The 23029-nt window shown below is 33.9% G+C and overlaps 3 protein-coding genes across 3 annotated transcripts; all 3 read right to left on the bottom strand.

Annotated features, from left to right (window-relative positions):
• Window positions 1-1494: 1494 nt before the first annotated feature.
• Window positions 1495-3155, bottom strand: LOC145007565 (epoxide hydrolase 1-like). Its single transcript, XM_078966477.1, has 4 exons — window positions 2747-3155; window positions 2301-2468; window positions 1966-2201; window positions 1495-1838 (listed from the first exon to the last, which is right to left on the bottom strand). Exons 1-4 carry the CDS (start codon window positions 3032-3034, stop codon window positions 1592-1594), a joined length of 939 nt encoding a protein of 312 aa, XP_078822603.1. The 5' UTR covers window positions 3035-3155; the 3' UTR covers window positions 1495-1591.
• A 13409-nt stretch (window positions 3156-16564) lies between these two features.
• Window positions 16565-17984, bottom strand: LOC145005307 (epoxide hydrolase 1-like). Its single transcript, XM_078964387.1, has 4 exons — window positions 17652-17984; window positions 17384-17551; window positions 17059-17294; window positions 16565-16946 (listed from the first exon to the last, which is right to left on the bottom strand). The coding sequence occupies exons 1-4, from the start codon at window positions 17937-17939 to the stop codon at window positions 16697-16699; spliced, it is 942 nt and encodes a 313-aa protein (XP_078820513.1). The 5' UTR covers window positions 17940-17984; the 3' UTR covers window positions 16565-16696.
• Window positions 17985-20409: 2425 nt separating this feature from the next.
• Window positions 20410-22328, bottom strand: LOC145006343 (epoxide hydrolase 2-like). Its single transcript, XM_078965433.1, has 4 exons — window positions 21883-22328; window positions 21321-21488; window positions 20977-21212; window positions 20410-20887 (listed from the first exon to the last, which is right to left on the bottom strand). The coding sequence occupies exons 1-4, from the start codon at window positions 22033-22035 to the stop codon at window positions 20623-20625; spliced, it is 822 nt and encodes a 273-aa protein (XP_078821559.1). The 5' UTR covers window positions 22036-22328; the 3' UTR covers window positions 20410-20622.
• Between the last annotated feature and the right edge of the window lie 701 nt (window positions 22329-23029).

Below are 23029 nucleotides of genomic sequence, written 5' to 3'. Positions count from 1 at the left end.
GATGATATTTGTATTAAATTACCTGTAAGTAACTTTGAGTGGATTAAAAAATCTTGATTACTCGCACATACTTGGATATAATCAAACATATATATTCAAGTATTAAAGGTAGAAACTTTTACAAAGGGTAGCATAAAAAAGTCCCCGATAAAAATAATAAGATATTTTTTTAATAATACATTTTCATTAAATATAGCAAACTAGTAAAACATGTAACATTTTAAAGTCGACATGTCGTGAAGCATGGGATAAAATAAAAGAACCAATAATAAGGGTTTTTTTTTTTTTTTTTTAAATTGTTGCGGTACCACAATGGCTTTTCCACCGGCTCCTTCTTAATTTACATATTGGGTTAATTGAATACATTGGGCTCCTAAATGGACTTACATTTATTAGATAGATTAATTTATTTGAGCTAGTAGTTGTATTTTTATTTTATTTTATTATTTTATTTGTCATGGGATGCACAATATTTAAAAAAAAAAACCAACTTTGTTCTTTTTCAATTGTAGGGAGAAAACGTGCCAACAAAGTAGCTCCGCCAATGATAATGATATATGTTATATCATCTTCCTCTACATTGTCTCTATTGTCTTCATCAAAAGATATCGTTCATCAACGTTACAAAAATATATGGTTTTGTGTTATAGTGGTTTTTTCTCCCTCATCCCATTGTCTATGGTTGTGTTTGGCACGCCACAGCTAGTTGTTATGCTAGCTTATTTTTCGAGCTTTTTTATGTTGTCGTGTTTGGTAAGCTATAAAGTAGCTTATAAGCTAGTTTTTTTAAAAGCTACTTATACTAGCTTTTTAGGAGCTTTTTTAGAATTTTCCAAATACACCCCTTAGTTAATTATAGAAACACATATTCTTACATGTCTTTTTATGTAATTTTATATATTTCAGCTAGTTTTACCAAACGTTATTTTTTATCAACCAACTTTTCAGCTATCAGTTAGCTTTTCAACCATCAGCTAGCTTTTCAGAACAACTAACTTTTCAGCTAGTCCGCCAAACATATCTTATATATACTAGATTAGATGAATACCATGAAGAGTAACCGTATAAGTGGCTACATGAAGAGTAAATTCCGCTTGCAAAACAAATTTGAGAGTTTACATGGCAAACATATATTCCTGAGTTAGTAAACCTTGTTTGTTTCGCAATGATTGTGGTTGTTTATGCACAAGTAAGATTTTGGTGGTTACCTACAAATATGATCCGGACCTTTATTGTCATTTTAGTAAATAACTCATTTTTCCAATGTGAGATATGTTTTTATACACTCTATCAGTATAGACTCACATCCTTGTTTTCTCCTTTTTATGCTTGGGGTCAGTCGTGAAAGCAAACGCTATCTCATCGGCTAGAAGGGGACAACTTATTATCTCCCCCTTACATGATTCTTATCAAAACTAGGACAATTTTGTTGAAAATATATTGAGTAAATTAAACATACATGATACGTCTTGCTGTTATTACATAAACAACCAATTGCAGTTTTAATCTAATTTTGAAATGCATTCAACACAAAGGAAGATACATGTAACAGATGATACATTTATTCAAATGAAGCAATCTCATGGGACAGTTACATATGTTTACGGAGGAACCCGAGAATTAGCGGGTTTACCTTGTCGGGAAATTGTTCTTGAAGAAAATGGCTTCCTTCAGCCACATATTCTATTTCTAAATGTGTTGCAAATTCTCTAACCATTTCACTCTTTATGAGATCTTTCATTCCTGGAAACTTTAAAAAATAATCCTTCTCCCCTGTTATCAACAACATGGGATTCTTGATTACATCGTCTGCTATGTCGTATACTTCATCCAACGACCTGTAACCACACAATACAAGAGACACAAGAAAGTTAATCACTATTTCTGAATTATATAAAAGCCTAGTATATTAAATATATAATAATTAGTGTGATAATCTAGAGTTACTACATTGTCTTAAATTACCTGTAAGGAACTTTGAGCGGATTAAGAAAGCCAGATTTCTCATACAGAGCTCCGTAGGCCGAAAGATCCTCCTCCGTGAACCACGGTGGCAGAGGTGTCGATGGGCCGACTATATCCATAATCTCTTGGCTCTCATCGGCGATTGGGATTTCACTCCTGGAAAACAAGATATATATGTTTCGCACCACTGTTTTTGCATCAAAACGCCCAAAATCAGCTTCAGCTCTTCCTGGTTCCTACGAGAAAGAAAATATTGTTGCCATCACCAGTGATGATAACATAAGAAACAGAAATTTGAAGTGACAAATAAGATCATTCTGTAACACATTACATACCCTCCATCTATTGATATAGAAACCTTCCGGCATCTGTTTGAGGAACGTAGGGGGTCTGAAGGGCCTATGTGGTGCTCCAAGTGATATAACTCCGGTCACCCTCGTGGAGTATCGCAGTGTAAAAAGAAAAGCTGGTCTCAACCCGAAGTCTTTCGCGATTAAGAAAATCTATATGCAACAACAAAGGAACTGTCATCGAATTTATTATCAATGGGAGTATTTGAGCAAAAGTCTGTAACAATACCTAAATCGGGCACGAAATAGTTATATCACAGTAAAACTCTTATATGTAATTAGTGCACGAAATAGTTATCCCAATGGAACCACAGCCGTTTGCAGGAAAGTGCAACGATGAGATGTATAACCCGTTGGAATAAAAAATTAATCAATGAAGTTATGTAAAAAGCTCAAAACCTACTGTGAGATGTATTAATAAATTGACGCACCTTATCAATTCTGAACAAATCAAGGATTGCGAGAAGATCGTCGACGAGATCGGAGAATACAAATTTCTCGGTATCGGGAGGTGGATCTGATAGTCCATAGCCTCGCCAATCGGGGGCAATAGCTCTATAACCGGCATTGGCGATGGCGATCATTTGGTGGCGCCAACTGTACCATATCTCTGGGAAACCGTGGAGGAACACCACCACTGGCGACGACTCGTTTCCGATCTCGGCTAAGTGAAGCCTCACTCCATTGACTTCCACGAACTTGTGCACTATCTGATCCATTGTTGCTTGATTTTTTGTTGGTGAACTTCAGTAGTGACTTCAGAAAGAAAAAGGTCAACAGGCGTCCACTGTGGTCTGTGGGTAATGATTTTCATAAGGGAGGCCACGACTCCTTTTCATTCATACACGGTTTTTAAACTATATCGACTATTTTACACCTTGGCCTTCCCTTCTCACAGTTAAAAAGACAAAACTACAAAATCCATCTGCTTTGCGAAAAATTATGAATAGGATTTAAAAAGTTTTTAACTACGGATAGGATTTAAAAAGTTTTTAACTTACATTAAAAAGTTCAAAATTAAAAAATTTCTTTAATTTTGGTCCAAATTTTTTTTGAAAAAAAGATGATTATCCCTTTTTATTTTCCTTTTTGTATTTTTTATAGGGTAAATTACACCATTCATCCCTCGTGAACATGCTGAAAAGCGTGTTTAGTCTCTATTTTTAAAAATTAACTTGCACCGTCCCTTGTTTGGTTAATAGTTGCACGCTTCATCCCTTGTTTTGTTAATATTTGCGAGCTTCATCCATTTCGGAACCTAAAATGACTATTATGCCCTTTTATATTCCTTTTCCATTTAATTTAATGTTATATATATATATATATATTATTTTTAATTTAAAAATAAAAGAAAAAACAATATGGCCCCACTACATACCCCTATCCCAACAGATCATCAGATGAACACCACCTACATCTCTCAAACACCATACTTCCATCGCCACCTTCCCAATTCCACCCTTCTTCCTCAATCATATACCTTATACCACCTTAAAACCCTCCAACAGCTTCCTACATCCTCCTTTGATGGGTTACACCACCATCGGAACACCCTTGTTGCACCCCTGTTCATTGTCATAAACCGCAACCAACATGCACTTTAAACCTTACCTTCAAAATCAGAAAACCCACCTCAGTCGGAAGCACCTTCGTATAACTTGCACCATTTGAACATCATCAGTTCATTGCCTCCAAACAACAACTACCACCTGCCTTATACCATCCTTGAAGCCAACCATCTCTATCCCCCCCCCCCCCCCGTTTCTAAACTTTATTTTACCAAAACCACCTAGAACAACCATCGAATTGACCCTGATCACCTTTCCGTCTCCGTTGTCAATGGAGAAGATTTGGGTTCGATCTGAACTCGCTTCTCTGATCTGAATCTCCATCATCTTTGATTTATAAGTTTAGGGTTTAGTTTGGTTTCATTTTTAGGTTTAGGGTTCATTTTTTGAGGTTAGAGTGATGACTAGAGGTGATTGCAGGAGGTGCTGGCGGTTTATGAGACACAGTGAGAGAGATGACCGATTTAATTGAAAGAAGAAGAAGAAAGGGAATTGGGGAAAGGATAAATCGCAAATTACTTCTCTCTTTTCGATCTTCTAATTTGCTGCAAATCGAGAACAATAAAAACGAGAGGCGACTTATGGTTGAGTGGAAATATGAGATGGTGGTGGTGATTTTTGTGTTGTTGATGATTCCACCGGAGATGGTGGTGCTGTTGATGATTCCATGTACAGTTCCTTCTTGAGTTCTAAAGTTTGATAGAGGCGATTGGAGGAGGATGAAGATCGATTGGTCCGATTTTGGTTTATCGCTTTGGGGTGAAGGTGAAGGTGGGGGTGATTGAGCTTCACCGTTGTTGGGAGTGGCTGAGAATGGGGGGACAAAGGTAGAGGAATACGTAGGAGGGGAAGTGGGGAGGGGTGGGCTCATGTATGTACATTTATTGTTTTTTTCTTTTTTTAATCTAAAAATAATAGACAAATAAAAAGAAAATTAAAAAAGAAATAAATAAGGGCAAAATGGTCTTTTTATGCCTAAAGGGACGAAAAATGCAAGTTTTATATGAATGAGGGACGGTCCGAGTTAATTTTTGAAAATAGGGACTAAACAGGCTTTCTGGCATGTGCACGAGGGACGAATGGTGTAATTTACCCTTTTTTATATTTATTCTAATACTGTTTTATATTAAAAATAAAAAGAAAATGAATAAATTATCCCCCACCCACCCTTCACCATTCTCTCTCTCTCTCTCTCTCTCTCTCTCTCTCTTTCTCTCTCCCTCTCTCTTTGGAATTTAAACTAGATACAAACTGTTTGATCTTGAGAAGGAATTAACAAAATCAAAACAAAACGAAGAAGATGTGAAGCTAAAATTACGATTGACAAAACAAGTTGTGTATATCATGGAAAAAGCAGCAGAAGTCTTTTGGGGTCAATTTTGGAAGCCGAGAATGCTTCTGTTGTGCTCAACATCAACTCATTCAATTTAATCTTAATAGGTTCAATCACAGAGAAGATGGATTTAAGTTAAAACTTGAAAACTGTATCAAATTATTGAACACAGAAGACGCTTTAATCGAGAAACTCGATAGAAAAATCACCCAACTTGTTGCAGATAATCTTGAAATTTTAAGTTTGAGAGAAAAATCCGAATCTTTAGAAGAACAATTTAACGAATCGCAATCTAACCTGAAGAATGCGAATTCAACAAAGGAATCGATTCAAAAACATGTAAGAGAAATAGAAAGCATCTACAAGAATCTATTAAAAAAAAACCGAATGGAAGGTAGCTCAATTGACCGATTCAAACATTAAATTAACTGACGAATTAGGGTTTCCGAAAGGAAGCCATGAAAGCATCTCCAAGAAGATGACTATACTTGAAAAACAATCGAGAGAACTCGAGCTTCGATTGTAAAATGCAAAGGGGTCTTCTGAATCATTTAAGAACAACAAAACGTGATGTATTCTGTACCAGTGGCAGTGGAAATGAAATCCAACTTTTTATTAATAATCTCTTCATTCACCTATATCTTCTTCTCAAGAACACCCTCTTTAGAACCAGAGAAAAATTGGTAGAGGAGGATGTCGTCCCTAAGAAATCGAACAGGAAGAAGAGGGTAATTCGAACCCTAGGATGTAGAATGATTTTGTAGTAGGCGTAAAAATGGGAAAAACCAAAAGAAAATGTTGAATGATTTTTGGGAGGGATGGACGTAGAAGATGAATTAGGTGATTGTTGTTGTTGTTGTTGTTGTTGTGTGTGTGTGTGTGTGTGAGAGAGAGAGAGAGAGAGAGAGAGAGAGAAAGAGAACGATGATGGTAGGTGGGGGATAATTCTTTTATTTTCTATTTATTTTTAATGTAAAATAATATGAGAATAATTATAAAAAATACAAAAAAGAAAACAAAAGGACATAATCGTATTTTCAAGTTTTTTTGGACCAAAATCAAAAGAATTTCTTGATTTTGGATCTTTCATGTAAGTTGAAAACCTTTTGGACCCTATCCACAGTTTTTCACAAACCACAGGGGCCAATTTTGTAGTTTTTTCAATTAAAAATCACACAGGATCTCCCTATCGCTTCATAAGGCTGCAACAATCACTGTTCATGACCCTCTGTTTGTGTTTCCGAATGCTGTCGTCGGCTATTCTAGGGCTAGTTGTTACATCTCCTTAGGTTTATTCGTCATCTCGTCTCAGGCTACTGTATATCTATCTGCAATTAAACTAAGTTTTCTGTGGAATTGTATGTAAATTTCATGATTTTTATGTAATAGTGAATGTAGACATCGAGTTTTAAATGGCGAATTTTGTGGATGTTTGAAGTTTACTGTTTAGAACTCAACACACCTTAGTAATATTTACTGGAATGAGGTACGAACTTGATGTCTGATGCTTTGATTGTTTAAATTTATGAAGATTAAGTTTGATTTCCGTTTTATATTTTTTTTGTGGATTTTGAGATTGAAACTGATGTTAGAAGTGAGACTTAAGTGAGAGAGGAAGATGGGCTAAGGATAGAGGTTTCAGCTTAAGTGAGAGAGGAAGATGGGCTAAGGATAGAGGTTTCAGCTGAGAACGGTCGTTACGTTTATATGCCATACATTGGGACGTGTTACTTCCACGGCTCTTTATTGTATTTTTGATTTGATGCAATTTACAACAGATTCGAAGGCACAATGGTTCCAAGAAGAGGGAAAGCGATGTCACTCACATTTTACGCCTGTATTAACCTCGCAAGTATGGCTCTGGTGCTTGCTTACCATCACAATTCCAGAGGTTGACAACAATCGTTTTGTCCTCATCGGTTCCAGTCTGTTGGTGCAAGTCTCTCTTCCCCTCTTGATAGCTATATCTTCCTTTTTGTGTACAGACGACCTAAAATGGGGAATTGAAACAGTATAGCTTATTTCTAGAAGTGGATTAGGAAAAGAGCATATTTAGGTGAAAATGATGGTCGCGGGTGATGAGATTCTGTTGGAGATTATGGTTCAGGGGGATCACTAACACATTGAGATGAGGAATGAGTTCATTTGGTGTAATGTTTTATCAAAAACCAACGTATGCCCTTGAATAAATTAATTGCATTCTAAAGATAGATGTTGAATGGCACAACTGTCAATTTACTTTAAAATCCGTGGATGTATAAAAAGATGTTGTGAAATTATCAGCTTCCTTTTTATAAGTAACCTAAAACCTCTATGTTCCTCAAAATAGAGCATTTCTATCAACTTTTTATCTTATAAACTTTTCTAGTAAATATATTTTTTAATGGTTAAAATTTTTTTAAGTTTTTTTTAAGGTTTTTTTTTTGTTTTTTTTTTTTTTAAATTTATCTTTTATCTATATTAAACAAATGTTTAAATAACGTAAGATGTGGACTTGTCAGTAAGGTCAAAGTTAAGTCATGACGAGCCGTGAAGTTTTCAAGGCGTGACTATTTATAGGGGTGTTCGTTTGGATGGATTGGTTTGATCCGATCCAATCAAGTGAATCCAAATTGATTTAGATTTTCAAAACATGGATCCGAATAGTCCAAACTAAATTTAAATCCAATCCGATCCGATCCAATTACAATTCGGTTGGATCGGTTTTTATAATTCGGTTTTAAAAAACCAAATATTTTAAAATGACAAATAATTATAATATTACTAAACTTTACACAAGAAGCAAAAACAAATTACTTAGTTGTGATTTGAAATTTATAAACAATTAATAAGAAGATATATTATAGTTAAATATTTTATAGATAAAAAACTTTTGAGTGAAAATACATAGTAATGTTATCGGATGAAACGTTCCTATTTGAAAAAATAAATTACAAAATTAATAAATAACTATACATATATATTATAAATAGATAAATAATAAATGTTTATTTGGTTTTTTTGGACTATTCGGTTCTTAATTTATAAACCAAAACCAATCTGAAATCCAAAATAGTAATTCGGTTTTGATGAAAACCAATCCAAAAATCAAAATATCCGAACCAAATAGTCCAATCCAAATTGTCCAATTGGATAATTCAGTTTTATCCGAATAGTGAACAGTCCTACTATTTTATATATATAAAAAAATCTAAATCATATAAAAATTGTATTTTATCAAATATGTCAAGTTTTCGAAGTGTTATATTAATATCTAATATTAAAAAGTTATCAAAAACTCAATTATTTTAAGCAAGTTTGATTTAAAAGGCTTTGTATCGATAGTATAACCCAGGAAATACGATATTTTCTGTAACATTTGTTTACAACATGATGTGATGATTCGATATATGTGTGTATGTGTGATTTCAAAACATGTGTAAATGAATGAATCCCAAAAGTTTTCCTTGTCTTGTATTTGATGTATGTAAAAGAAAGTAAATGATGGTAATTCCCGGAAATCCGATATTTCTCGATCTATAATAGTATTGTAATATTTGTATTATCGTATGAATTGTTTGTATCGCCACAATATATGAATTTGATTTCCCTTGAAAAGTATAGATAGTAATGGATCTCTATGTGAGTCATTATAACCATGCTTGATAAATGACTAATTCGCCTGTCTTGGCATTTTTCCAAAGCCGGTTTTGATCAAGATTTTGTCACCCTAGACTGATCAAGTCTAACTGTAGCGAACATATCAGGTGTGGTGGAGTCACACCTGTATAGATCTATACACAAACTATCGCTCTCCCTCCTAGAGACTCTGATTATAACTACAGGCTACGACAAAACACTCAATGGTGTCGACCGATATTTCTCACTAGACCCCAATGATTTCCACATAAATATGTCTAATGTTAAACGTAGTTTGATTTACTAACACCTGATGATACTTGAATGTGAAAGACACAACCAACCAAACATGAATAAGGACAGTTGTGACCCATTAAACACGTAAGTTATTTCTAGGCTTGATGGCATGCAAACGGACACGTTGAAGCCCATTAAGCATACAATGAATCTCTCCGGGCAAAATTAACATGCGAATGGGCCACTAAGGCCCATTAACATGTAAAATTTAATTTAGACTCATTGAGCATGTCATTGGGTCACTAAGGCCTAGTAGACATGAATTGATTATATTGGGCCCAATAAACATGCAAATGGATCACGAAGGCCCAATAAACATGTATTACGAGTACTCGACCCAATATTTGTACCATTATTCTATTTTTGTATATTTGATATGGTATAATGTTTTTGTATGAAGCATTTACATATGATATTAAGATACTCAATGTTTGATCTATAACAATAATATTAGTTTATAAAATATACTATTTTTAAATTTTTATAAAAACTTATATTTTTGGTCCAATGGTTTAATAATTGACAAGTTTGACTCAAAATATTTATTTGACCATTTCAACCCTTTATTTGTAAGAATTTACATTTTCAGCCTTATTTGTAATTTTTTTTCACTTTTGGCCCAATTCCCGTGAATTTTACATTTTTTGGCCTAAAATCCAAAAACTCTGCATTTTTATCCCCAATTTAGAAATAAATGTTATGTTCACCCCTAAATTTGGTTTATTTACATTTATGGCTCAAACTTTGATCAAATGACATTTTAACCCCAAAACTCCTATTTTTCGCAAATTTAGGCCCAAAACCGTGAGGCCCAAATATTAAGCCCATTAGGCTAAAATTTACACTTTTTTCCATTTGAAAAGTATGGTTATCATGAAAACCCATTTTTATACAAGTATGACTTGTTTGATCCTTATAAAACTGTAAATGTCACTATTTTTCCTTATCTTTTATTTACTTGACAAATATGATCCTTAACAAGATTTTTTGCTTTGATTTTTCCCATCTTAAGCATGTGAGCACTTTTATCTTGGTAATATGATGTATAAGGTGTCTTAGTTCATGGATTTTTACTCATTGTTGTTCAATATGTCGAGATGTGTTAAGATCTAACACATTTTTACAAAATAACTAAGAAATCACACATATAAAGCATATAACACATAGATCTACACATTTTACTTTTATTCTCCCCCAAAAATCATGTAAAAACCGAAAAACAAGGGGTATGAACTCACCTTGCTTAGTTGTTCATGGTTTGAAGAAGGAGTGGAAGACGATTTTTTATCTTAACAAGCTTTCTTGAGTAGATCTTGAACTTAGGGGGGGGGGGGGGGGTTCTAAGAGTATGATCATAAACAATGTTTAAAAGGAATGATCTAGCATAATAATGAAGTTATAACACTTGGATATGTAAGAACTTACCAAGAAATGATGATTTTTTGTGGTAAAACCTTCTTGAAAAGCTTCTGATTCTCGAAAATTCTTGATGAAAGGGGATAGGTGCTCTTGAGTGTGTATTTAGAAAGAGTTTGATATTATGTGTGTGTGCGTTTCTTGTTTACGACCGAAGGGTTAAGAAGAGAGGGGAGAGGAGTGCATGGAAACATGAGAGTGCTTGGTTACATTACATGATGAATAAATGCCTAGTTATACTCTTGGTTACATGATGAATAAATGCCTAGTTCATGGTTTGAAGAAGGAGTGGAAGAAGATTTTTGATCCTATCAAGCTTTCTTGAGTAGATCTTGAACTAAGGGGGGGGGGGGGGGGGGGTTCTAAGAGTATGATCATAAACAATGTTTAGAAGGAGTGATCTATCATAATAATGAAGTTATAACACTTGGATATGTAAGAACTTACCAAGAAATGATGATTTTTTGTGGTAAAACCTTCTTGAAAAGCTTCTAAATCTCGAAAATTCTTGATGAAAGGGGAGAGGTGCTATTGAGTGTGTATTTAGAAAGAGTTTGATATTATGTGTGTGTGCGTTTCTTGTTTACAACCAAAGGGTTAAGACGAGAGGGGATAAGAGTGCATGGAAACATGAGAGTGCTTGGTTACATGATGAATAAATGCCTAGTTATCCTATAAACAAAAATGAGGTGGCATGGTTTAAGTTAATTATACATTTCCCTTTTTTTTACACACATCGGCCGAAAATGGGCCAAATGAAGTGAAAGAAAATTTAATTGGGCTCAATCTCTTGGCTTGCTCGAAATCATGAGGCCCATAGAGAAAATTTTCGGCCCATTGGGCCTTTAGGGTAGTTCACAACCCAAATGGCATAAATAAATGGGTTTTATGGTCCATTACGGTTAATTGGATCAATTATGGTCCAATAAGGCCCCATAAGGGTAAACCAATTCATTTTAGACTGTTAAGTTTTATGAATATGGGTCCAATTACAGCCCATTTATGGGTCCTAAGCCCAAAATAGTCAAATTGGAAGCTTATTGGTCCATTAGGCCCAATAAGAGAACCCTAGTCCAGAATAAGCTTGAACCTGGATTTTTAGGGTTTTCAACCCATTATTGACTATTTAGATACTTTGTATAGAGTTTTGAACTTCACTTGTGAATTTTGATTAAGTTTGTTGTCATAAAATGAACATAGTGCATGGTATCAAGTTAGAGTCGCAAGTATTATCATAGATAACGTTTACATGATCACAGATTTTCCTGGCTAAAAATTCCAGTCGTGACAATACCACATACCATATAAACACATAATGCCTAGCATATCTGGATGCTGGCCTCCCCTTTGGTCTCTTTCAACCAGTAACTACCTAGCATATCTGGGTGCAAGGTGCTGGCCTCCCCTTTCGGTCTATTTCAACCGGTAACTACCTAGCATATCTGGGTGCTGACTTCCTTTCACGGTCTCTTTCAACCGGTAACCGGAGACTATTTCACCCCTACTACTACTACCGCATAATACCATAGTATAAACATATAAATCATATACAACCTAGCATATCTGGGTGTTAGATTCCCTTTCGGTCTTTTTCAATTGGTAACCGAGGACTATTTCACTTCTACCACTACTATATAATAACATAGCATACTAGCACATAAAGCATAACAAATAGTGGCATACCAGATGATTATCACAAAGAAAATCATCTCAACTATAATCACTTGCTAGTGGGCCGACATTGGTGCCTTCGACCCACTCCTACTGGAAGGTAACTCACCTTAATGTCGTGAAGTAGCTGAACTGTCCTCGGTGCTGAGATCAACTCTTCACAAACTCCTACACATAACAATATCTTTTAATTACCCTTTCATACTCATAACCATTTAAGGGTCAACTCTGGTCAAAGGTCAAAGTCAAAGGTCAACCCTCTGGTCAAAGTCAACCTTCTGGTCCAAGTCAACCTTCTGGTTGACTCAACTCGTCGAGTTGGTCCATCAGCTCGTCGAGTTCCCGGGTCCATAAAACTCTCGAGTCTCGATCCTACTCGTCGAGTTTCCCTTCATACAAGTCGGGGTATTTCACTCACAACTCGTCGAGTTTATCCTTGAATTCGTCGGGTTCCTCTTTATATCAGTTGGGACATATTGCTCTCAACTTGTCGAGTTCATCCTTGAACTCGTCGAGTTCCTTTTCATAACAGTCGAGATGTTTTGCTCTTAACTCGCCGAGTTCATCCTTGGACTCGTCGAGTTCTTTGATCTTCAAATCCATAAACACGTCCAACTCAATAAGTCATCTTCTAGACTCAACAAGTTTGACCAGTAACAACAAAAGTTAGGGGACCACGACTAAACTCGTCGAGTCGTATGAACGACTCGTTGAGTCCCCCAAAGTCTAATTTTGTCCAGTCGATTTTGGTCGAGCTTAATGCATCCAAAACACAGATCTGGTTCCCTAGGGTCAATATATCACATAAACTTTCAAACTTTCATGAATGGGTTATCTAGCTCAAAAAGACTCTAAAAGTGATTCATATGATGCATGGGATTCCCATGGCCGTAAATTTGGCACCTTTATGCTAAGACTCCGGAAAGTGGTTCAATTAATAAATATTTGGAGTGACTTTTAGAAAAGCTTTTTTTTTCCTATAGTAAAGAGTTTTTAATTTTTTTTTCAAATAGGAAAAAACTTTTGAATGCACATTTTAGACTTGTTTAAATCGGGTCACCTATATTGTTAGCTTGAACGGTTAATGTGGTCCCCTTATATATATATATATATATATATATATATATATATATATATATATATATATATATATATATATATATATGCTAGATTAAATAAGAAATAAATATGTGGAAGTTACATTAAATAAAAAATACTTAGAATATGTCATGTATCCAAATCAAAAAGAAGAGGTCATGTTACAAAAAGTTCACGAAATAACTTAATTATAGGATTTGTATGAATAATTTAGCCATGAAAAACTAAGATTTATAAAATGATCATGACTTCTGCAGATACCCTTTCTACGGAAGTCTTATAGCTCTGAAGAATGTAAACAACAATGAAAAAATGAGGTGAAGGAAAAAAGATAAAAAAAAAAGTAAAAAAAAACATTTAAAAAAAATGAAATTCCGCAGAGGCTTCTGTGGATCCGCAGAAAGGTCCTTTGTGGATTTGTTCTTCCTCCACACACCTCTGAGAAATTGTTCTTTGGTTAACCATGACAAAAATTGGGATTTACTAACTATTTATTATCAATTAAACTAGGATACACCTTAAAGAACATTTAATTGATTCAAGAAAGATAGTGGTAGTCAAAATCGTAAAAAAATAATTTAAAAAAAGCAACAATATATAACAACAATCTTTAAACTATCGTTCGATTGTTCGTATTCCGGTATTCGTTCCGCAACATCCCCCAAAACGACCTAAGCTGTTCGCACTTCCGCAACCAAGCAAGTTTTTTTTTAGAAACAACAATATATATATATATATATATATATATATATATATATATATATATATATATATATATATATATATATATATATATATATATATATAAACCCAATGCTTAGCAAGTGATTAGGCAATGACAAAGAAGAACAAAATAGTTTTTAGTTTATTACATGGGGGAAAGGAGGGAGGAATTCCAATCTATCCAATTACCGACTCGACCATTGCCCCTGCATTTGAGCCACAAATATGCCAACACTTTGATGTTTTCAATGAAATTGTAGTAGATGCACCTCGAAACAATCTGTCATTCCTGATCCTCCAAAGATTCTATAGCAGACTGTAGTAAATACAAAACAGTTTAATGCGTTTTTTAGGGCAACGACCTCATGAGGCTGCAAAATGAAGTAGTTCACCAACATTATTTTTTTTGTGTGATTTTAATATTACCTCTATCACCTCAATTTCTCAGAGATAGTATCATTCCTTAGGCTTCTATAGTGACTCTCTGCGAAAATCATAGTCATTTTACAAAACATGATTTTTCATGGTTAAAATCTTCAAACATCCTCTTTTATAATCATTTGATGAATTTTTTCTAACAAAGTTATTTATTAGATACGATTACAAGCATTTATTTCCATTTAATTTGTGGCGATTTAAGGTACATCACTATTAATTGAGTCTCATTCCAAGATACACGACCAAAAATCTTACACGAATTTGAGAGCCTTTTCTCACATCATATATAACTTCAAGAACCATTCCTTGAATTTATGGTAAGGTTAGTCACGTCTAATAGTACAAATTGCTCCCAACTTTTGTACCTTGGGAAACAGACGTATATAGGTAGAATTCTTTTTTAAGAGAATTTTGTCAAAACAGGCCTTGGGTAACCAGGTTTACATATAATGTTTCTGCCGTTTCTTTTGTTGTTTTTTACTTCAATATTATAATTGTAATTTTGTCAAACAGGCCTTGGGTAACCAGGTTTACATATAATGTTTCTGCCGTTTCTTTGTTGTTTTTTCCTTTAATATTATAATTGTAATTTTAGTGGGTATGAATAATTATAAGAATAAAAGGTAGGAGGCAATTTAATTTCTCAATCATTTATATTGAACAACTTTCCCAACAACCAAAACTAAAAATCGGACGGTTTGTTTTTTCTAAAGTCAAAAATCGAATTTTGGTTTGCTTTCAGTTTTAATAAAAAAAAAAACCAACCAATGGCAGGGCTGGTCAAAACGTAAATGAGGCTTGGGACGAGAAGAAAAAAAAGGATCTCTTAAAAACAAATATAATATAGATTCAATATACACACGTTCAATTAGCAATAACAAGCAAGTCAAATTGTTTATCTTTTGAAGTGGTTTGAGTTTGAACCAACTTTAGACCTTATATATACTAGCAGTGTACCCGCGCAAAGCGGCGGATCGTGTAAATTATTTCGGTGATATGTTCCATCTACAAAAATGTTATGTTACAAAAGAAAGTACATGTCGAAGACAAAATAATCAAACTATGGTGTTATTTGGGAAATGAAGTCATTTTTTGTTCCTAGACGGTGGGCTTTATAGCAGAGGAGGGAGCAAAGAGGTATATGCGATTGGAGGGATATTTGAATCAACATGCTAAATTTAAGGATATCTAAAAGGGTTCAAAATTTGAATGAATCCGAGATTTGAGGGAACATATCAAATTGTTGAGAAATATAAAGAGATTTGATGATAAATATTTGAATTCAAAATATAGTTAAAATTTAATATTATTTTATTAATGATTACTTGTACTATCAGCTTTATCATTTGGACGTCTTAAAAAATATTATTATTATAATCAATCTATTTTTAGAAATAGTTAGATTTCTTTTATAAGATAGTATATATATATATATATATATATATATATATATATATATATATATATATATATATATATATATATATATATATATATATATATATATATATATATATATAGACACACACACTACATAACCTAGAAATTTTGGGCTCCCTAGAGACGTAGGCCATCGGCGGTCGCCCATGTTGCCCACCGTCTGAACCAGCCTTGACCAATGGTTGTGACTCCAATGTCACTCTCCTCTCACTTCCCCTCTTCTCTATTGTTGTATCTCTCCTTTCTCTTCTTTTCAACTTGTATACCATACATTAGGATTTGTAGATGGCTAAAAGAAAGGTATAATATGGTTGAAAAATGAAGTGAAAATGGAGGAGGAAGTGACATGGCACAAAATGGGTGAAAGATTTTTGAAGACTATAACAATCAACACATAACCTTAGTAATATACTTTTTCCATGGTCAAGGGAAGAAAGAACGTCGCATTATGTAACAAATGTTTCTTTTTCTTAAAAATTATGGTTTTTGAAAAGTTTGCTAAATATGAATCTTTTGTGAAACCTTTTAGAAACATGGATGAATTAATTTTCTGGAAAAAAAAAGGTAATTGCTTTTCAGATAAAAGGTTAAATATAAGAGCTTTTCTGAAAAACTCCCCATAATTATCAAAGTGGAACGTATCAACATAACATGATACATGATACTTGATTGATGAACCAGCAATAACTCCCATATGAGACATTGATATTTAATCATACATTTATTTAAATAAGGTTTAAAACATTTAGCATCAGAAGAGTGAAGACCCCACATGATTATCACGAGCTATGTTTATGCAGGAATGCGATAATTAGTTGATTAGTCTTGTCGGGAAACTGTTCTTGAACAAAATGGCTTCCTTCAGGCACATATTCTATCTCCAAATTCGTCGCAAAGTGTTTAACCATTCCACTCTTCACAAAGCCTTCCACTCCTGGAAACTTAAAGAAATAGTCTTTCTCCCCTACAATCAGCAACATCGGATTCTTGATTACCGGGTCTGTTATGTCATATTCTTCATCCATTGACCTGTAAAAACACAACCCGATAATATTTTGTCATTATTTTTCAATTTTATAAATAATCCATGTATTATATAGGAAATTTGGTGCTAAAAATTGTATCGACTGAAATTAGTTACCTGTAGGGAACTTTGAGTGGATTAAGAAAACCGGATTTCTCATACAGAGCTCCGTAGACCGAAAGATCCTCCTCCGTGAACCACGGCGGCAGAGGTGTCGATGGGCCGACTATATCCATAATCTCTTGGCTCTCATCGGCGATTGGGATTTCAGTTCTGGAAAACAAGATATAAATGTTTCGTACAACTGTTTTTGCATCAAAACGCCCAAAATCAGCTTCCGCTCTTCCTGATTCCTAAAAGAAAAGGTAATGTTGCTTAACACCAGAACTGTTTGGGATGTATACGTATTAGAAATTTAGAACATCGTTTTATGATAACGTACCCTCCATCTATTGATGTAGAAACCTTCCGGCAACTCTTTGAGGAATTCAGGGGGTCCGAAGGGCGTATGTGGTATTCCAAGTGATATGACTCCGGTTACCCTTGTAGGATACCGCAGCGTAAACAGGTTAGCAGGTCTAGTTCCGGCATCTTTAGCAATTATGGAAATCTAAAAAAAAAAGGAACTGTCATTGAAATTGTGGAATCCAAAAGCAGTGAATGTACGTATGTACGATTTCATAACCTACTTATTGGATTAGTTGATGTACCTTGTCAATTCCAAGGGAATCAAGGATTGCGAGAAGATCGTCGACGAGATCGGAGAATCCGAATTTCTCGGTGTCTGGAGGTGGATCTGAAAGTCCGTAGCCTCGACAATCGGGAGCAATAGCTCTATATCCGGCATTGGCGACGGCAACCATCTGGTGGCGCCAACTGTACCATATCTCCGGGAAACCGTGGAGGAACACCACCACCGGCGACGACTGGCTTCCGATCTCGGCTAAGTGGAGCTTCACTCCGTTGACTTCCACGAACTTGTGGACTATCTGATCCATGGTTGCTCACTTGCTCGACTTCTGTTGGTGAACTTGAAGACGATTTTAACAAGAAAAAGTCAACAGTGGCGGGCGTTGATCGCATAACCTATCTACCGATTTTGACACCCGTAACATGTGTGTAATGTTTTATTACTTTTATATTTTACATGTTGTTTAAGTTATTTAGTTATTGTTTTTTAGATTTAATATAACTATTTGTTTTATTATTATATTATTTAGTTAATTATTGTTATATTGATAATATTATTATTTATATATTCAGTAATAAATAGGTTCTCTATTATATAGTTATTTCATGTGTGTGTAAATCGTGCATTAAATCATATTAAAAATGGATCATTCACCTTTCAAATGGTAATAGTTGTAACATAAGTGATGGTTTGTTGTCTTGGATTTATAGCTTGTAGTCGTAGAACAATAGAACAAGTGATGAAAAATTCTTCGAAATTTGTAAAATTATAAAAACATGACAACATATTCTTTGAAAATTATTGTTGAAGAAGAAATGATTGAGCTGTTCTTAGAAATTTGTAAAATGTGGAGAGCAAAAAGAAATTGTTTGAAAATACTTATTGAATTGACATGGATGCATAATTATACCAATCAAACATAATTTTAAAAAAAAGTCTTAAATAGTACTAGATAATGAGCATTAGCAACGTTCAAATCCATCGATATTTTGTAAATATTTTCTCAAAACGCAACATTTTGGTTAAAAACAAGACAAAAAGGATTTATCTTCTATTTTTATTAATTAAAATATATTTTAAATTTATGAATAAACTACAATTGGTTGCTATATATAAAATTTTTAGGGTTTAGTGTAAAGACAAATGGGTCATTTTTAAAAGAAAAAAAAAATAAGACAAAAAGGTCATTTTTTATCTACATTTGCTCATTCAACTTGTTTAACTGTACACATTCAATCCTTATAATTGATTAATTTAGATAAACCGGAAAAATGACTTAATATGATAATATATTTATCACTTTATACACATTTAGTCCTTAATATTTTTTTGCTTGTAAAATAAGTCTTTGTTGTCTTTGTACATATTCAATACTTATAACTTCTTTAGTTTTTCTTATGACATCCTACATTGATCAATCGTTAATAAGTTGTTCGGGGTTATTCAACCTTATGGCCACCACAGTCTCGATTGCTTGGTGCTTAAGTCTTGTCTTCTAGACATCGTAACTTCTTCATATGTTCTCGGACTTTAACGATCTTTCTATCCACACGTTTGTATTTCAGTTTATTACAATTCATTTATATTACTCCCGTTAGAAAGTAATATATGTTTGCTTGCGATCTTTATATCATGCTTTCGTTATGAATATACGTACGAAAAGTTTTTTTTTTTTTATAAAATCGTAAGTACAAATATCTTACTATTTAAAGGGAATAATCTAAGCTGCTTGGTTGCTTAGGTCTTGTGGTTTGACTTAGATATTGTGTTCTAAACGTCGTTACTTCTTCATATAATCTCATATTTTAAGGATCTTTATATTTACATGTTCGTATTTGAGTTTACTATAACTTTCCTTTAAATTATTTCTCTTAAAAAATAATATATTCTTACTTATGATCTTTATCTACATGTGTTCTTTATAAATGTATGTATGAACGTTATTTATTTATAAAATCGTAAATAAAAATATATTATTTTTTAACGAGATTAATCTAAACAAAAATTGTAATAGACTCAAATATAAGTGCGTAGATATACAAAATCGTTAAAATCAACAATCGTGTGAAGAATTTACGACATTTGGAAGACAAGACCTAAGAACCAAGCAACCGAGGCCGTGGTGGCCATAAGCATAAATAACCCTAAACATATTATTAATAATTGTCCTTTGAATTTCTATGATATCGTGAGAAAAACCTAAATAAATTGTTTCAGTTGTACTAAAACCGTGCAAAAATAACAAAGATTTATTTTGCAATAAAAAATATTAAGGACTAAATGTATACAAAGTGAGAAATATATTACCCTGTTAATTCATTTTTTCGACTTACCTGGAGTAACCAGTCATAAAGACTGAATGTGTATATTTAAACAAGTTGAAGGGTAACACATAGATGAAAAAAAAACTTAGTGACCAAATGTGTACAAATTGAAAAGTATATTACCCTTTTATGTATTATCCTAATGATAATTACTTGAGATTTAAACACCGTCATGTTCAAATATGGTGTCCCGCCACTAAAAACCATAAAAAATAACAAATTGAGGTTTTTGTTTTATTACCCTTTTAACTTTATCACCTTTCACAACTCTGACCACAATTGTTGTTACCATTAATTTTAGGAACATTTAAATAGGTCAATGAATGATATACATAAGCAAACTTTAGTTGTCTAGACATAGTTATGTGCCACAAATTGCACCAAATATAACTTCATTTATTTGTCTCAACCTGATAAAGATAATGCATATCCATTTATATCAAACAATAGAAGGCATGTAACTTTGTACCTATATTAACAACCAAGTTAAATACTTTACAAATATAACCAATCCGCAACCTAAAACACACGTTACCATTTAATAACTTGTCTATGTAAAATAAATGTGACATACAAATGGTCCAAATGATACATTCATAATAACATCTAGACCACAACAAGTGTGGGATTTAAACTCAAGATCTTTATATTATTGAAGCAGAATCACTAAAATTTGTTGGAATTGAGAAAATTGAGTAGGATCTGATTGACTTGGTGAGGGAATTGTTCATGAACAAAATGAGAACCTTGAGGCAAGTATATGATTTCCAGATTTGGTACATATTTCTTGACCTCACCACTCTTCAAATATTCCTCCATTCCAGGAAACATGAAAACATAGTCTTTTTCACCCATTATAAACAAAGCTGGAGCTTCCACTTTTGGATCAATCACATTTTGGTTTGGAGATTCAATTTTCTCTGAGAATGACCTACAAAGATTAACAATATTAACAACATGAAAGAGGGAGGGTGATTCTTATTTACAGATTAAGATGATAGGTTACATAACATAAATTACCTGTAAGGAACTTGGAGTGGGGTTTGAAATCCAGACTTGTGATATAAATCCCCGTATATTTCAAGATCCTCCTCAGTGAACCAAGAGGGTAGAGGAGTGGATGAATCCACCAAATCCATAATCTCCTGGTTTTCAGGGGCTATTGGTATTTCACTTTTAGAGAACAAAATGTAGATGTTTCTCACCACTGTTTTAGCATCAAAACGACCAAAATCAGCTTCAGCTCTTCCAGATTCCTGAACAAAATTCAGATCATATTGTTATCAACCAACATTCAGGCTCCAAAAAAGAAGTATTTATGTATGTTTGTTTTTATCAGGAACCAGAGAGAGTGTGGTGTGTACCTGCCATCTTCGGATGTAGAAGCCTTCAGGGAGGGTTTGAAGATGGCTAGCACCACCAGGACGCATGAATGGCACACCAAGTGTTATAACTCCGGCAACTTTCTCTGGGTATGAAAGGGCGAACGGGTAGGCAACCATTGCTCCAAAATCTTTACCAACCACAAACACCTACAAAAATCAAGGTGGTTTGATGAAAAGGAAAAACTGCGGTGCAGATGAATATTGCTTTTGAGGGAGGAAGAAGTAATACTTCTGCAACAGAAACTTATGAGTCATGAATGAGCAAAATCTGTAGCAACCAATCCTCAAATCACTGCTAGTGTATTGAATTCTATGGTGTATAGTGCTCGAATATATTCCTGATTTTGATAGTTAAAACGTAATATTTTTATAATTCACGATTTGCATTCACCGAGTTCAAGCAATTAAAAGTGACATCTGATTTGGAATTAGGATTCGATTTCTTAACATTAGGATCAATGAATTTCCACAGTATCCTCTGTTTCTCTGCAATCAATGATTTACAATTGGAAGACACTAGCACACTTATGTAGATATGTACCTTAGAAATGGCGAGAGAATTTAGGATCGAGGCAGTATCTTTGACCAAATCAACTAATAAGGTCTTCTCCGGTTCTGCAGGGATGTCGGATAGCCCGTATCCTCTGTAGTCGGGTGCAATTGCTCTGAAACCGGCGTTTGCGACGGCAATCATTTGATGGCGCCATGTGTACCAGATCTCCGGAAATCCGTGAAGAAAAACCACCGCCGGTGATGATTGTTGTTATCCTGACCACTAGGGTCAGACCCAATTTCAGCTACGTGGAGCTTTAACCCGTCGACTTCGATGTAATTGTGCTTAATTTCATCCATTGATTTCACAGAGAGAGACTGAGAGTGTGTTGTTCGTTTGAATCCTTGGCTTTGCGTTTATGCTTTTGGAGTGATTGGATTCTACATTCTACGAGTCAGTGAACTACTTCACTTTTCTTTTCTTTTTCTTTTTTAATTATGGTGTACGTACAGACAATGACAACACGAGGGCTGGTTCAGCTAATTGTTTTTTGGACAAAACTGAAAGATTGGTCGCTATTCAAAAAAAACATTTGGATGGAATCAAAAAATTTTCAATTTGTATTTAAGGTTCAAAATTAAATTTTTTCTGGATTTTTGGTCTGATATACTTGAAAAGTCGATTTTGCCTTTTTCATTTCTTTTTCTTTATTTTTTTTATTTTGATATTTAAATAATTAAAAATAAAAAATAAAATTTCATCCGACCTCCCTCTCTCTCCCCCCTTCTCTCTCTCTCTAGGTTTGTTAAAATTCAAGAACGGGATTCTTCAAAAAAACACAAACACTCGTAAATCTAGTCGTGTTTCTGTTTCACTATCAGGAATGCGAATCAAACTTATATATTAATGGATGAGTGGGAGCCTTGTGATGGTTTGCAAGTTAAATCTCTATCCCAGTAAAATTATTCAGAAGGTGTAAAGCTGAAGTTAGAAGAAGGTTGATGAAAATAGATGCACCAAAGGTGTATTTGTGAATCAATTGCCTTTAATTAAACATTGTAATGTTGATTCTTTTGGGAAAACATATGAATCGACTTAAGATTTGGGCATAAAGACGATTCCTAACAAGACATGAGATTGTGAAAGCTTTGTAAGTAAATCAGATGATTTATATACATAAAAAGAAATCAATTAA

Source organism: Lactuca saligna, chromosome 7 (genome assembly GCF_052625555.1).
Source record: "Lactuca saligna cultivar CGN05327 chromosome 7, ASM5262555v1, whole genome shotgun sequence".
Taxonomy (NCBI): domain Eukaryota; kingdom Viridiplantae; phylum Streptophyta; class Magnoliopsida; order Asterales; family Asteraceae; genus Lactuca; species Lactuca saligna.
This window is presented reverse-complemented; position numbering and strand designations above follow the sequence as displayed.